This window comes from Egretta garzetta, unplaced genomic scaffold, assembly GCF_000687185.1.
Source record: "Egretta garzetta isolate BGI_Z169 unplaced genomic scaffold, ASM68718v1 scaffold381, whole genome shotgun sequence".
NCBI classification, from domain to species: Eukaryota; Metazoa; Chordata; class Aves; order Pelecaniformes; family Ardeidae; genus Egretta; species Egretta garzetta.
In genome coordinates, this window is record NW_009258483.1 from 293,630 (window position 1) to 310,506 (window position 16,877).

At 43.5% G+C, this 16,877-nt stretch overlaps 1 protein-coding gene across 1 annotated transcript in view; it reads right to left on the reverse strand.

Moving 5' to 3' along the window:
* FASN (fatty acid synthase) overlaps positions 1-16,877 on the reverse strand; it is a 48,491-nt gene that overhangs the window by 3,628 nt on the left and 27,986 nt on the right. Inside the window, exons 22-40 of the mRNA XM_009644236.2 lie at positions 15,504-15,814; positions 14,964-15,353; positions 12,789-12,953; positions 12,465-12,583; positions 12,197-12,351; positions 11,662-11,865; positions 10,624-10,774; positions 9,957-10,135; positions 9,268-9,387; positions 8,995-9,117; positions 6,796-7,019; positions 6,283-6,484; positions 5,088-5,239; positions 4,494-4,585; positions 4,192-4,343; positions 3,674-3,916; positions 1,977-2,165; positions 999-1,226; positions 293-513 (exon numbers count right to left, since the gene is read on the reverse strand). Coding sequence (XP_009642531.1) covers positions 293-513; positions 999-1,226; positions 1,977-2,165; positions 3,674-3,916; positions 4,192-4,343; positions 4,494-4,585; positions 5,088-5,239; positions 6,283-6,484; positions 6,796-7,019; positions 8,995-9,117; positions 9,268-9,387; positions 9,957-10,135; positions 10,624-10,774; positions 11,662-11,865; positions 12,197-12,351; positions 12,465-12,583; positions 12,789-12,953; positions 14,964-15,353; positions 15,504-15,814 — 3,620 coding nt within the window. The remainder of the gene's footprint in view (positions 1-292; positions 514-998; positions 1,227-1,976; positions 2,166-3,673; positions 3,917-4,191; positions 4,344-4,493; positions 4,586-5,087; positions 5,240-6,282; positions 6,485-6,795; positions 7,020-8,994; positions 9,118-9,267; positions 9,388-9,956; positions 10,136-10,623; positions 10,775-11,661; positions 11,866-12,196; positions 12,352-12,464; positions 12,584-12,788; positions 12,954-14,963; positions 15,354-15,503; positions 15,815-16,877) is intronic.

Sequence of the window (16,877 nt, forward strand, 5' to 3'; positions counted from 1 at the left end):
CTACACGAGGATCTTGTCTTGCAGGCTCCAGGATCTTCCAGAAGACATACTAATATGATTTACCACAGGAATGGTAACATTCGTGTCCCAGCTTTCACCTGTAATGAAGGCCACCCCCCATATGCTTCCACCCTTCAGCCATCCCTAAGCATCCACTGTCTACAGCTGTCTCCCAACTCCCCTGTCAAGAGAAGTCAGTCAGCTTTTCAGATGGCTCACATCTACAATAGTAAGCTCCATGAACATCGGCCCTGATGGTCCCCAGACAGAAGATTTTCTTCATCTCTCTTACCTGAGTGTATGCTGCCACAAAGGAATGAGACCCATCAAAGAGGAATAGACTGTTGAGTGCATGGGAAGCATTTTGTTGTGCTTGCAGTTGGGAGCACATTTCAAAGGCTACACAGGCACCAAAAGAATATCCAGCAATGCGGTAAGGTCCTTCAGGCTGTATCTGCTTCATACAGTCAATGTAATAGGCTGCCAGGCTCTGTATGCTGTCCAGGGGAGCAGCTAGAACATGGAAGCGAGTTAGAAACAGACTCTGGTGAAAAAACACTGGCAGAGACAATTAACGTTTTCATGAACTCAAAAACAACCCTGTTGGAAACATCCAGGTTATTTTGAAGGTAAGTTTCTCAATTATGGTTAGCAACTTACATTTTGGAGAAGGAACAATGATGTTCCTCCTTTCCAAAGACAGGTAGAATGGCATGCTTTATTCTTCTCCTGCATGCTTATCTGCTGGCAGGGACTCAATGCAACATCCAATTGTTCCACTTCCCCATACATAAGCTCATCAATCGAACTACTTGTTACTCTAACTACAGCTAATCTACTTCTCTTGTTACCTAGGGATGTTTGACACGACCCTATGCAGACTATAAGTACTGATGCTTGATCCTCTGAGTTTAAGAATCTAGGAACAAAGCTCTCTAAGGCAACTAAAATTCAGAATGTTACATTTACGAATTCAAGATGCTGAAAAACTGAGATACCTTTTGTGCACTGGAGCCCATAACAGGGCATATGAAGTCTGGAGGCAAGAGTGTGGAAGACTGCAATGGATCCTTCAATGGGGTGAACAAGGAAAAGAGGGCACTCTGCACTCTGAACATCATTGAGACGGGTGATTGTTGGCCCTTCTGGGTTCACCAACAAGTTGTTCAAATCTAGTTTTGGAGGTTCGCCCAGGCCTGTCTTCATCAGTTGGGATGGCTTCAGCTCTTTGACGGGAAACACACCAGACAAACACAATTAGATGCAGGATCAGTCTTGGTCTTGTAGCCATAGAGTCGTAGAATCGTTTGGGTTGGAAAACCTTTAAGACCGTCAAGTCCAACCGTTCTCCTAACCCTGCCATCCCACCACCAAACCCGGTCCCTAAGCACCTCTTCTGCCCGGCTTTTAAATCCCCCCAGGGATGGGGACTCGACCCCTTCCCTGGGCAGCCCCTTCCAGCGCTTGACAGTCCTTTCATTGAAAAAAAATTTTTCCTGATGTCCTAAAGGAGAATCTTATGGCTGCTCTGGATTAGCCCATTGGCTCACTAAAGCATCAGGGCACAGACACAGGGATCTTCCTGTTGTCAGTTGCTCTGCAGCAGCTTCATATGCTTTCAGCTTACGGTAAGCATGACATTACATTGTTTATTCCTCAGACAGATAAAAGGTCTCAAGCTACATCCTGCAGACAGCTGCGTAGGGAATATTCATGCAGGCAGATACTAGCCAGGCAAGAAAGCAGCTTTCACGCTCTTACACCCTTGCTCTTTCTTATACCCTGCCCCCAGAACTGACGGGCCTGACCATGGTCAGTGCACTTCAGTGACATGTCTGTCGCTTAAACACCTTTCAGCTAGAACCTTATTTCATGATTTGATGGAGGCTTGAATCACTAGAGATTAAAGCAATAGATTGGGCGCTTAATTGTTTGGACTCAGGTGACTGGTAGCAACTGTGATCCAGACACTATACCCTCTGCTGTCCTGGACTTGGAAGAAAGTTCACGCAGTTTGTTGATGGTAAGAAGTCGAATTTCTCTCATGGTCATAACGATGTCATAATCTCTCTCCAGTGTCTGGCGCACCTCCACACCCATCAAGGAATCCAAGCCCAAGTCTGCCAAGGAACTCTCAGCATTCAGACTACTCACATCACGGACACCTGAGGAAAAAAACCAGCACACTAACAAAAGGCCAATTTCTTTTCAGTCCTAGGCCTCTCTAGCAGTCTTCTCATTTCCCTTCTTTCTCCTAAAACCTGAATAAACTGCAGCTACAGAGAATTACCTTTTAGGATCATCTAATGCTTTCACAAGTCACCTCTTCTACAACCCACATCTGGTCATACGGGATCTAGTCTTCAGAGTACACGTTAAATGTGCACACCTTTATGACAGGGGGATACATTAGTCCCAGCTAAATAGCTGTGAACATCGTCACTTCAGCTCTAGACCAAGTTCAGAACAGTCACCTAGAGGAATGTCACATACTGGAGGCTAACTGAAACCGCAGTCCTAGACATAATGCAACTAATCCTCAGCTACAACTTGAGATGAAACAGTTATCAGCATCAATGATGGCTGACTGCAACACTTGATGTCTATCACATTGGAGGAGGTGGCAATTCCTCTAGTCTTTGTCACCTCTTCCCCTTCAATTTTCACACTGTTCAAGTGTCTCACCCTCTCCTTACCTGTAGAAGGTTTCTCATAATGACACTTGCATCTATGACTTTTCCTCCCCTCCTCCACCTTGTCCTGCCCCATGCTGCCACCCTCCCCACCATTAGGCTTCTTACCAGCTTCTCCCTTTGTTGTCTTCACACACTCTCTCTTGCCAAACTAACCCTACAGTTGGTACCATTTCCCAGACACTTTCCTATGACTTCTAAAGCCACGTCTGTTCTCTGAGGTCAGATTTGCTGTCAGTTACTGCACATAATTCCTTAAGTAATACTCAGGAAACTGTCTTTAATTTATCAGTACCTCTACAAAGGATCAGTACGCACTTCTGTCTGCAAGAGAGACAACTGAAGTGGGACATAGTAGAGCTGACGGAGATTCTTCACTTTCAACACAAGACCAGAGGACACAATGGTAAAAGGAAGCAGCTTCAAAACAGACAGGAAGGAGGACACAGCACTTCTTGTAACACAGAGTTAAGCTATTGTTACTATATGGTCACATGGGATGACAGATAGAGCTGGTAAGAGAATACACTACCAGTTAGTCACTACGTACGTAGAAGTACATTTTGTGGCATGGGGACATCCCAAGGTGAATGTTTGAAAGCTGGAATAGTACTCAGAAAGTTATTCATGCATTTGCCCTATTATGTGCTGTGCCAGAATTTTGCTCCTGGGGGCTGTTCCTGTTGATTCTCCATTTGGAGAAAGGCACCGGTCCACTCTGACCAAAACCCAGACACTGAAGTATGTATGCACATGCATGTGAACACACAAAGAAAGAAAAGCCCACACTGAAGAAACAAATGGATTACTGGAGGTAAGGAGCAGCGTAAAGGAAAAAGAATAAACAAAAAGTCCACCAACAACAGACCCACAGCACAGGAATCGGGGTGCTGAACAGAGCAGCTATAGCAGTGCCACTGCTTCCCAAAGGCATTGAGGTGGTAGACACTGCTCAGCAGTGATCGTCTGAGAGCACTTACCCAGGATGTGAGCAACAGCTTCTACAAGATCCCGCTGACTGCCTCTTTCAGTTTTTACAGAGACCTTCTCTGCTAGGACAAAACTGGACATGACCGGATGAGGTTGATTCAGGAAGACATCGAGCACCTCCAGGCATGAGCTGATTTGCTGTGGAATGGTTCCCCCAACCACCACCTCTCTGTTTCCAATTGTCTTCATAAGGATACCCACATCGCCAATGGCTCCCCACTGGATTGCCAGACCTGGAGGAGAAATCAGAAGAACACACACACTAGGCAACTAACCAAAGCAATAGAAAAAGGGAGTTAAAAACAGCTAAGCAAAGGCCTGCGTTTCCTTTGTACTGTTAAATGGTCAGTGTTCACTCACACATGAATGACTCCGGGTAACAGTTAGGAGAGGAAAGTCTTAAACATTCATTATCATTCCAGACATGTGCACAAGTTTCTAGTGAGCTGGTTCTCCTCTGGATGTTTGGTGGGATAGATTATTCTGCACAATGAGTAAAGTCATTTACCTGGGAGTCCATCATGATGTCGCTGCTCACAGATACGCTCCATGGTAGAATTGGCAAAGCCATAATTACTTTGCCCAGCATTTCCTCTTCCACAGCTTACAGAGGAGAACACAACAAAATAGTCCAGGTCTGGACACTTCTTACGAGTCACCCTTTGAGCAGAGCAGGAGAGAGAAACCCCATCAGAAAAGCCTGTAACTATGCATTACCATGGAAAGCTACTGCAAGACTAAAATGACTAAGTTTGATCATACCTGTAACCTTAGCAGCAGTTCATATTTGTCCCTTCTACAGACACTTACCAATCCAAATGAAGGGTGCCTGAATTCTTGGGCTTGTTGACCTCCAAGAATAATTCTGGGGTCTGATTTTCAATCATGCCATCTCTAAGGACCTATTGGGGAGGGCAGGGGGATTGAAAAGAAAAATAGGTGCAGTTTCAGTATCTCCAGTTTCTCCGTTTAAATTTGCCACATGGTTTGAGACATGAGAGGATATCACTACACAATGCATTTTCGTAACTTTACAGTACAGACATATCCTGAATGTCCTGAAACATGATGAGGACCACATGGCTTTTGGTAAGTCTGCTTTTTTCAATACTGCCACTGCAGCCTTCAGCTAGCAAGTTCTGTATGGGATTTTTCTTGTCCCCAGGGGTCTTGGGCAACATTCACCTAATCCCAGAACTGAGCTTGCTGGCCAAATACTGTTGCTTCCCAGGTTAAGGGGCCAGACCCATAAGCCTTTAGTCACCAAGTAAAGGCCAAAGCAAATTGTCCTCTGAAACACAAAGAGGCAATCTAAAACTGTATGAACCCTCTCTGTCCTCAGTAAAAATGCCACCTGAATGGCTGCTGTCTCTTACAAAAGTCCTAAGCATTTTTGTCACTTACCACAGCCAAATTAAAGACGCCTCCAACTGGGCCAAGCTGCAAAGCTTCTTCTATCAATAGCTGTGTTCCTTCTAGCGTTCCAATATCACTGGTAGATACCAACACTTGGATTCCCAGTGCCTTCCATTCTCTAACACGTTTAGCCTGGTAGCCTACAAAAAAATAAAGGTGAACAGTGCCTGGGATGAAGAATTCAAATCATAAGGCTTTGGTTAACCTGCTCCTTATGCTTTCCTGACTTGATAGGGACTGAATAGCTAAATAATTCCTGATTCAGCTACAAAAGGAAAATTGGACAAAACTTGAGTAGTAGATAGAAAGTTTGTTTCAGAAATATTCTAAATAGATCAAAGCAGAGAACAGAGTTGGGAGAATGTAAGTGGGGGGAAGAGAAAGTACAACAGTGAAGGGAAATTAACAAGAATTTGGGTACTGATACAAGGAAGAATGGCTAGATTAGAGCAAGGCAGCAGATTATAGTAGCACAACCAGGACACGAGAAGTAGAAGTAGTTGATCTAGGTGTTTGCACAAGTGGTGCAGGTGTGAACTTGCCAACAGAAGGAAGAAACCCGTAGAGGCAGAAGTTTTGTTATGGCTGAATTTGTATGAAGAAACACTGAAGACTACTGCTCATAAGAAATCTCAATGCCACGACTGTAATCAAACCAATGGCTCAAAACTGGGCAAAAATGCTTACTGATGTTATCAGACAGTAGGGCACATCTCTACAGATGAGCGATCTGAAGGAGCAAGAGCAAGCATCCACCTGTATAAATTGAGGGGCAAAGTATCTTTAGCAAGGAGTTTATAAGCCTTTCCTTGCGACACGTGATCCACCACGCCACAGCCATTGGACAAGTCAGTGAGGTAGCTGCATACAGACTTTCTAGAGGGGATGAAGGTAAAAGTAAGGCTGCAGAAAGAATCCTGGGTAAGGCAGAAAATGGGCTGATAGAATTAGGAAGCATAAAAACCAGGAAAGACACAGTTGGAAGAGAGGTCAAGTTAAAAGGTACTTCCTCCTTTAGAATGAAGGGACAACAGCTTGTTTGAAGTGAGGTAATATATACATGAGAGGAAAGAAAAGACATCAAGACATTATTGATAGGATACTTAAAAATGGGAGGGAAACTACAAATTGAGGGCTGTTGGAAAGCAGTCACGTTCCCTGTTCCCTTACAATTTTTGCTTACCAGTTCGTATACCAGAACGAGATGTCAGTATAAGCTTCTGTGCTCCTCTCTCAACTAGCCACTGTGCCAACTCAAGCCCAAATCCTCCTAGACCCCCTGTGATGATGTAAGACTTGGTAGGTGGACAGGAGGTTCGGGAGATGGCAGATATTTTAACTGGTTCAGAACTTCTTAAAGGATATTCCTTTTCCTCTTCTTGGACCTTACACCAACCCCCAAAGGGAAAAAAAAAAAAAAAAAAAAAAAAAAAAAGAAAGAAAAAGTAGTTAAGATCAGATATATAATGCATTTCTTATCTTTCCATGCTATGCTCCTCCAAGTCAATGGGAATGAACCTTGTAGAGTCACAGTGACAGACTTGACAGTTACATATGTTACAGTGTCAGCAGTAAAAACAATAACCCTCTGCTGTCCTAGTTACACAACTCCAACTTGAACTGGATCAAAAAAACCCTCATAAAGTCACCTGCAGAGGATGACTGATGCATCAGAGAATCAAAGACATCTCATTACCTTGATCGTAACTTTGCCAATATGTTTTCCTTGTGCCATAAACCTGAAGGCAGCTTCTACCTCTTCTTTTTTGAAGACCGTACGCCTCAGGGGCTTTACCACACCATCTTTTATGCCTTTCTTCAACAACTCTGATACTATTTCCCACTCTTGGTTTCCATCCTCAAAGACTGCATCTAGTAGGATCCCATGAAATGCCACATTCTTGAGGAATAGAGCCATTCCTAGAAAAAACAACATGGTTATCACTTGATGCTCCTGATATTTCAAAACAGAGTCTATCTTCTGCTTCACAAACATTTCTGTGTAGGTCAGTAGCGTAAAACTGAGGAGTAAAGCAGTTGTTAGTTGCTAGAATTCTACATTTTTCAAACTCATTCTTGCATATGCTCTCTAAGTGCTGTATTAATTAGGTTGTTCTCTTACAAGCAGACCAGTTTAACAGAAGCTTCACCCACAAAAGTTGTGTGTCAAGAGGGGAAGCTGACGACATGGTCCAGTTGATATAAAAAGGACATTTTGTGCCTAGTGACAGCTGAGTTAGAGTCACAGAGAAGCTAGAATCCCATGTACATTCTGTCCATCTCCACAGGAAGCTCTTCCTCATAGGAAGTTTTCCATGATGCTGGGATCTTTTGAAATTTAATTAGAATAAGAAAGGAGACTGTCAACACTTGCTATATACAATCATTCTACAACAGGAGAACATTCTTGTCATTTCGCACTAACACATTCAGATTATGACGCTCTAATTTGTTTTCCCATCCAAGAGAAATCAGGTTAATCTTGCCCCCGTGCCATCAAAAACTGGGACTGTTGACTCTCTTGAGGGACAAGAGGCCTATGCAGAGGGGTCTGGATAGACCGGAACATTGGGCAATCATCAATGACATGAAATTTAGCAAGAACAAATGCCAGATTCCGCACCTGAGACTGACTAGTGCTGGATACAAGTATACATGGGGAGAGGAGTGGCTGGAGACCAGCTCTGCAGGAAGGGATCTGGGGGTGCTGGTTGGCAGCAGGCTCAATAGGAGCCAGCAGCGTGCCCTGGCAGCCAAGAGGGCCAACCGCATCCTGGGGTGCATCAAATACAGCATGACCAGCCGGTTGAGAGAGGGGATTATCCCCCTGTATTCAGCATTGGTGCGGTGTCACCTTGAGCACTGTGTGCAGTGCTGGGCCCCTCAACTTAAAAAGGATGTGAAGGTACTCAAATGCGTCCAGAGGAGGGCAACAAAGATGGTGACAGGGCTGGAAGGCACATCCTATGAGGAACGGCTGAGGACTCTGGGTTTGTCTAGCTTGGAGAAAAGGAGGCTGAAGAGTGACCTCATTGCTCTCTGCAGCTTCCTGAGGAGGGGTTGTGGAGAGGGAGGTGCTGATCTCTCCTCCCGAGCACCCAGTGATCAGATGCACGGAAATGGCTCAAAGCTGTGTCAGGGGAGGTTCAGACTAGGTATTAGGAAACATTTCTTTGCTGAAAATGCCCTTAAATAATATGCTTTAATTTTGGTCAGCCCTGAAGTGGTCAGGCAGTTGGACTAGATGATCACTGCAGATCCCTTCCAACTGGAACTATCATATTCTATTCAAAATGGTGCAGCTATTTAGTGAAATTACGGTTCTCTTAAGATCAGGCTCTCTGTAGTTACTGGAAAAATTCCACTTTCACTCTACAAATGATCAAGTTTACCCAGAATAAAGGGCAAAACTGCAGCTTGTATAGCTATGAACTTTATTTGCCGAGTTTCACAGTGCACTCATCTGTTACAAATGGGTAATGTTACATCCCAAAAAGTTTGTAAGTCAAGTCCAACAGATCTAGGAAATCTACAAGCTAGTGGTACACTGTGGTAAATGGTGCCATGTGAAATGAATGCTGCTTCTTACTACCTTTCTATCCAAACACTTTGTGGGCTATGTCCTATACTGATTTTAAAGAAAGACTTTGAGGAAGGTAACTTAATTATTTTGCGTGTTTTAGGCAGGCTTCCAGAAAAATGTTGAGGGCCATGCTTCTCCAAGAAGGTATTTCTTCAAAGGACTACATAAATTGTCAGTTATAAAAGTGAAACAAGTATTCCAGCTAAAAGCTTTTCTAAATTTGAAGATTAGTCTGTGTTAAGATAGTGTATAAGTTGTGCTGTCATGCTTGCTGAAAGCTAACGAGATGTATTTCCCACTGCCCCATCTTACCAAGCTGACTGTTGTTAGACAGATCGAATTTGCCTATTTCCAAAAAGCGCCCATGCTGAGCAAGACAACGCAAACTGGCTTGGAGCTTCTCTTCTGCCAAGGAATTTAACACAAGGTTGACACCTGCAATGAAAGGAGAAGCAACTATTTAATGAACTCAACTCTGCAGAGAGCCTAACCCTGTTTTCTAGTGACTCATTTTGTCTTTAGAAAGCACAACTGCATGATGTGGCATAGCTGATGCAAGTTGGAAAAATACTCCTTGAACTTAACCTTTTCCATTGGTAACTCGCAGTATATGTTGCTCAAAGGTAGTATTTCGGGAGCTGGCAAAGCTATCAGCATCCAGCTGTGGGAATCTTGCTTGGAGAAATTCACGTTTCTCAGTGGAACCTGGAAGTAGAAGACAAGTTGAATGATGCCAATACTCTTACGGTAATTTTTTTTTTTTCTTTTTTTTAAAATGATGAAACAGCCCATTTTCATCTGCACATTTTTTCCCAAGGACTGTAAGTCTGAACAGCCATCAAACAAGGTGTCAAACCTTAGGACCAAGGCTGTCTAGTTGTTACTGCTCATTTAGGAGATAGAGCAAGGACCAGAAACAGACCAAGCCTTACAATGGGTAGACATTCTTTGAACACATTATGGAATTAAAAATGAAGACCCCTTGATCTTCTTCCACACTTTTGACTATATCGTGTACAGAGGCAGAAAATTTGTCTGTGCTGTGGAAGTTTCAAGCACATAGTCAGTAGCTGTATTTACCATGTATCCTGTTCTCAGCTAGAAACAAGATCAACATTACATATCATATTGGGGGAGGGGAAGGAAGTGTGTGTATATATATGTATTTTTTTTATACAAAATGCATGCACACACACACACACACTTCCTCTGTCGACTCATTATATATATATAAATATTTTTTCCCCCCATAGCACTGGACCCTCAGTACTCACCTACAGTAGCAAAAACACGGCAGCCCATGCTCAGGGCAATGGCAATGGCTGGTTTGCCCACACCTCCTGAGCCAGAGTGGATAAGGATACTCTCACCCTTCTTCATACCACCTCGAACCACCAAAGCATAATAAGCAGTGGCATAAACCACAGGCACGGAAGCTGCTTCTTCCAGAGTCCTAAGGAGCAAAGTGAAAGAGAGAAGAGACTTCTAGCACTGGAAAAGACTACTAGATTCTCCTGATGAAATTTGCTTTCGACAATGGAAAGGTTAAGCTGCCGAGAGAGACCAAAAAGTATAAGTGGTTCTCAACCATGCAGCAGACTACCACAGCTGCCAAGGAGTTTCTTCCTTCTGCAAAAATATTTTAGTAACTAGCCAGTAATACAACCCACACTGAAATCCCAGTGTATACCGAGACACATGGAGCTGAGAGCCCAAGAGTCGAGAACCTTGTGCAAGCCACTGAACAAAAACCAGTGCTCAACTCCTGCAGTGAATCTACGCCAAATCCTACGGCTGCTCAGGAGACTATAGCTCTGTTACAGATTCTCAGAAGGGAATCTACTCATTGTGCAGTCTTCTGGTCTGGTCAGGGCTGTCAGCCTCAGGCAGGAAGGCAGATCTTAACCACATACACAAAACAGAAAACCGAAGTTGACCTACCAGTTTTTAGGCACCTCCCACAGAAACCTGGTGTCACAGTCTACCACTGTAGCCAGCCCCTTTGCTGGCAGCAGTCCCATCACCCTTCTTCCAGTCAGGTCCCGTCCCGAGAACTCCATGCCCAGCATGCACTGCTGCAAAGCCCAGTTACCTGAAAGACCGTAAGCATCTTTTACAAAGGAAATTTCTCTCCTAAAATCCCTTGGTGAAAAATTTACTACAACAGTGGCCCCTGAAAGCTGGAACCCCAGAGACAGACAAAGAGGGAATTTGTCTGCTATGTACACAGTTCATAAGTCACCATAGTTAATTTCTTGCTCTTAAGAACAAAAGTAGCAGAAAAGGACCTGGTCTCATTAAATCTTAACTAGAGAAGATGATTGCAACAAAAATAGTTTGCTGTGAAACCTTAATTTTTGCAAACACACATTTTAGGCAGAGACTAATCTCAGTCATGAAGGGAAATCCAGCCCTAGTCAAGTCACCCATAAGAATCTCCGAACGCATTTTTTATATGTTCCGCCCCCCGCTTCTTTCAACAGAGCTTTAAAACTATTCAGTTAACACACATTAATTCTTAGCTCCCTATGAGGCAAGATACTGTCACCTCCATTTTGTAGACAGGAGACTACTTCACCTTGCATTTTTCTCCCCTAAAAGCAAAGCACATCCAGTAGCATGGCAGCATGAAACTTCAACATTCTCACCTTGCTATGTACCTTGCCCATCTCTGGAAGCTCCATCAAGTTGTTTCACCTCATGCTTGACATCTCTGCAATGAGGCTAGTAGTTTCCTCACAGCAAGGTATTTTAACTGCCACATGAAAAATGGGACTGCAACTGGAAGTCGAACTTACAAGTTTTTGGGGTACAGTCCTGCAGCAGAGCTATACTTCCTTTTCAAAACTATGCTTCTTGCTAAACAAAGACTGATATATACGCTGTAGCCAGTGCATAACTAACATTCAGGAGATTATGTGAATAAATTCTAAACAGTAATACACAAATACATTGTCTTCTAGTGTAATTTTAACTCACCAGGGATAGCATCTGGAGGAAGCTTTCCTGTGGCCAGCATAATGTCCCGGAAGTTGAGAGATGCATAATAGACTTTGCAGAGTTGAACATTGGGATTAGTTGTGTGGAAGTGTCGAAGTGGGGAGACAATCCAATGAAGAGACGAGAGGTCTCCACGAGTCAACACATTTACATAGGCATATTCTGTCAGCTCCTGAGGTTGTGCTGCAGAAGAGGGAAGAATAAGACATTAGCACAGGCACACACTTTTCAGACTGAGCAAATTCCATGTATAATTGCTACCTCCTCCACCACTTGCTCTCCAGAAAGCCCTTTCTTACCCTATAATTCTACCCACACCCCAAATAGTTCATCCCTCCTCCTGGCACCAGAGCGTGCTACTGTTCGCTCTGAGCTGGAGCAGAACAATTCCAAATTAACCATTAAAAAATAATAATAAAAAAACAATTGTAGGAACAATAGCTACTCATTTTCTATTCAAAGTCCATTCAGACTCAAGGCCCTGCAAGTGATCCTCAGACCTCAAAGGAGTTACCTTGCTGCAATGGGAGATGCCTGAAGGAGCCCCACTTCCCGTCACGATACACATTCATCACCAAGTCCCTCTGAACAATCTTCTGCATCTCCAGGGAAGAAAGACCCGTGGGTGGGACAGCTGATGAAGGGTTCAAGTTGGAAATGAACACACACCTAAAAGCCAAGAGTTGTAGTTGTCATTTTTGTTTGTTTTGCTATAGGCCTGAAAAGAAGCTAACATGAAAATACCTCATCTCCAACTGTGACTCAAGGGCATGCTTACATACCTGATTCTGTGGCCTTCTGCTTCAAGGCGGAGGCAGTTCACCATTCCCAAAATTCCCGAGTTCCCACAACTGGTGGCAGTCAACCACACAGGCTGCTCCGATGGGTCTGCCAAGATCTCCTACAGGACAAACCCCAAACTGTTTTACTAGGAACCACAGAAAGAAAACAGCCCTCATATCCTCAAGGCAGAGATGAATAACTTCTATTTCAAGAAAAGTAGCTGAACATACACACACACACACTTCTTTTAACACTGCTAAATATCTCATTTAGAAAGCATAATGATTTGGAAATTCAGATATCTAAGACACAGGAATTCTCACCTTTAAGGATTCAACCCACTTATAATGGGTGTCATCTATTGGCAGAAAAACAGGTGTTTTGGCAGGGGCTTGCCGGCGACACAGGAAAATAACAGAGCCAAAAAATGACTTCTTCATGGCAACCAGATCCAGTGAGGCTTTGCTGAATAAGCCCTCCCATTGTGCCTGCCAAATGAGGTAAGACAACAGTTAACAGGAAAGTCAAAAGTGGGTTAAAAATACAAGTCATATCTACACTTCATGTTGAGTCTCCTCAAAGACAGCTTCATCAGGAGCAACAGGCACTGTCCACCTCTTTCTTGCTTTTGCTAGAAATCTTGGCATCTGTTCTGTATTGTCTCAGTACAAATATGTATCTGATTAACATAACAGTATTTTATCTATGTCTAGACTATCCCTTCTTCCCTAGAAGATCCTCAGAAAGCAGTACTACAAGTATCTTGAAGCCCTGGTTAGGGAACTAGTCTTACCACACTACCAGGTGTGCAAAAAACAGAGCAGCAACCATGTTGTCAAATGCCATAGGGTATCCTAACATGTCTAGAATTTAATTCCAGCAGTAAGGCACACCTCCAGAGACAAACACAACATACAGATTCCAACAAGAAAATAACAGAAGTGGAAATGCTGAGTTTAGATGTTACCAGTCTATGTCACGTGAGCCCTGTCTGCAATAAAAGGAGTAAAGCAGGACAGGGGAAACATGAAAAACCTTCACCCAAATCCTTCAGTTGCAGGGGAGTGGGGAGAAGCAACGAACAGCTAGCAGGGAAGAAGCACCTATACACGTAAGTTACATTGAAATAGCATCTCAGAAAAACAAGAGAATGAAAATGCATGTATGGCGTATCCAGAAACACTGAAGCTCTACTATCTGAATGAAATAAAGACGACTGCAGGCTCTTAGAAAAGCATCCATTCGTTCTTCATATGCAGGCACAAAACAGCGGAAAGTTTTTACAGGATGGTCCCTTATATTAAGGACTAGGGGCAGTGTCCCTGTCTAGAAAACTTTAAGAACTATATTAAGTCCTGCCCGCTCTCACCTGCATAGTGTCATTTTCTTTAGAGAAGGTGCATTCAGCTCTCACGTATCTTATCCAAGGGGTTTGCTAATACCAGGCTACTGACACTTATGACAGATCTAGGTTTTAAGTTACCAGCTTCAGTAGCATCTCACAATCTTTGTTTTGTCCCCCTCCTTACTGGCCAAGATGCAAATCCGAAGAACTCGCCCTTTCTCCTCAAATCTCCTTTCTTTGCAGAAAATGAAGGGCTAGAATCCACATCATTGCAAAATTTGAAATCCAACTACCACACTCCAGAATTATAAGCAAAAAAAGTTAAACTACTAGAAGTGCTACTCTCTTCTTATCCTAAAATAAGAGCTGAGAGGCTACAGCTACTCAGATCAGGAAGAACGCATACGCTCTGTAGAGGGGCAATTTCCCATTACTGCTGAGTCTAACAGCAGCCCAGAGAAAGCGATGCCCCAGTTCCCACCTTTACCCCAGCCATTCACTCTCCTCCTCCTGCGTCAGCATTGGCATTTGTTCATCTGCATGTTATACTGGTTTGCAGATATAAAGCAGACATCCTGCCCTCTCCCCCCACCCCCTTCCAAGGGCTTATTTTGCTGTATTTCGTTATGGGATCAGACAAACTGGGGAGGAAGGGAAGGAAAGAGGAAGAAAAAAAAAGAAAAGTACAAGAGAAAAGCCTTACTTTCTGGGAGCACTTCAATGTTAGAAGAACTTAATTAGTTTGTAAAGTCTCCCTTTCAGCAGTGGTATCAAAAGGAAGAGAGATATTCTGATACTGCAGTATTTTAGGATTCTACAGTGACAAAGCTGCACCCCACCCAACAACGCAGCACATTATTTTAGCTACGGAGAAATTGTCCTGGCCAGTGTTTTCATACAGGTTACATAGATATACAAATGATAATGAATAATTTTCAAGGCTTTCCTAACTGAACTCACAGTTTACTCGCCCAACCTAGTATGTGGAAATTCACAACCCTTCTTCAGAAGTGTTTAGCACATAATCCTGCAGATGGCCTCAATGGAGAGTGACGCAAGTGATGTGTACTCAACATTCATCACAAGAGCATCTGCAAGCAGCAGACTCCAGACCCTCTACTGAGAAAAGTATTTGTCCTTCCAGGAGACTTACCTCGCTCAGGAAGCTGTGTTTCTGCTGTAGGTCTGGACTTGTAAGGAAGCTGACAGTTTCTCCAAGAGTTTCTCCTTTAAGGAGGGTGTGTAGCAAAACAAACCCTCCTTCTTTCACCGCAGCTGCCAAATTAGAGAGAATTTCGGTCGTATTCCCTAGAACACTTGTTGAACAGTTGTATACCAGCAGGTCGGCATTGGTCAGATTTCCAGAGGGAAGGCTAGATGGATCCCACTGGCTAAAGGTAACTCCAGCATCTTGTAGCTCTGTTTCATTAGCGGAAAGGGTTTCCAGGGTGCGGTCAGTGGCAATGTATTCGACCTGCAGCAGGGGCTGAGTATTCAGAATACTTCTGACATGAGAGAACATATGCCCACTTCCTGCAAGAGCCTGTGCAAAAAGAAGGGGAAGGAAAAGAGGAAACCAAGTTGAAACATGAATGATATCCAGAATTATAACTATAGTGATAGAAGTATGCAATCAAGTTATTGGATGGTCTGGAAACACTAGCTACAGTCCCATCCCGGGCTTCCAGCTAACCTCTACTATCTTCATCCTGTGACTGGTCGTGTTCTCCAATGCCACATCCACGCAAGTCTTCAACTCTGAAGAATCTAGTAATCCATTGAGAAGAGGGTCATCCTGGAGGTGCATTTTCTCTTGAGTCATGATCTGTTCCAGCTCAGAATGGAGGTTTCCATCCAGTTCCAGACGGCAGATTTCAGCAAGGATACGCTGAAGGCCCTTCTGTACCGGTGAGGACTCTGCAGCAGCCACTGCAGTATTTAGTCCAGGGATGACTAATTTGACCCCGTGCACTGCCACCTTAGCCTGTAACTTCTGTATCAGATCTATGGAATAGAAAGAGAAATGAAGAATCAGAGTCAGATTTTCTGAAGATTCTTCTTTTCCTCTTTGCCCCCATTCGCTATACCAGCTGATCAGCATCACAAATTACAGCATCTTGTATCATTAGCCTAGCCACAAAGATTGTGCACGCTCCTGTACATTCACACGATTATATATTGTGCAGTAGCTGCAGCCCCGAAACAAGTAGGCTTTGTGACAAGACAGTCTAAACCACCAAAATTACCTGTGGCAAGATTCTGACTGAAAGAGGGCAACCAACAGAAAACCTCTGGCTGAAGTAGGGAGCTGGGGAGGGAAATTATAACTTTCCCGCAGACACTAAAATACTTTTTTTTGCTTTATAACCAGATAGAAAATAGCTCACCCTGACTGAGATCAGAAACAGCATAATGAAAAATAAAATAAAAATCCCACTACAGCATATGGAAAAAAAACCTCAGTGACCCTCAGTACTTGGACACTGCAGAAAAAAAGAGAGGAATCTTTAGTCTATTGCCTAATCAAAGGATGAATGTGAAGACACTTTACCAATACAGAATGACAAAATTGCTGTCTCAGGATATAGCAAAATTCATCACTAGAATAAATATTTTTAAAAAATACTATTGTTTTTTCCCTTTGATGAAAAGGCACTTAAGTGATGAGCTGAGTGGCTATCTCCCCATCCAGAGAGCACTGTAGTAGGCCACCAGTTTCACCATAAACTAAGCTGCTCCTACTCTATGCTTGCAGCAAACACAAACCTTTTTTGGCGTGGTGCCCACCACCAAATGGGAACAGACATGTCAGCTTACCCACCTTGGCAGTTTACAGGGAAAAACAAAACAAGAAAGCTAAAGACTTGAGCAAGTAGGATCTCCTGTTAGTGTTTGAAGCAACTAGGCTGGATTTCTCCTTAAGAAGATGACTTGCACCTCTCTGCTTGCAGAGGGGGTTGTGCCATCTGACACTGCGTTGACTATTATAGAAGGGTAGATGACTCTCCCCATGGCTTTACTCCTACCCACATTCTAGAGACACCTCAGGCAGAAGTAGCTTTTAGCA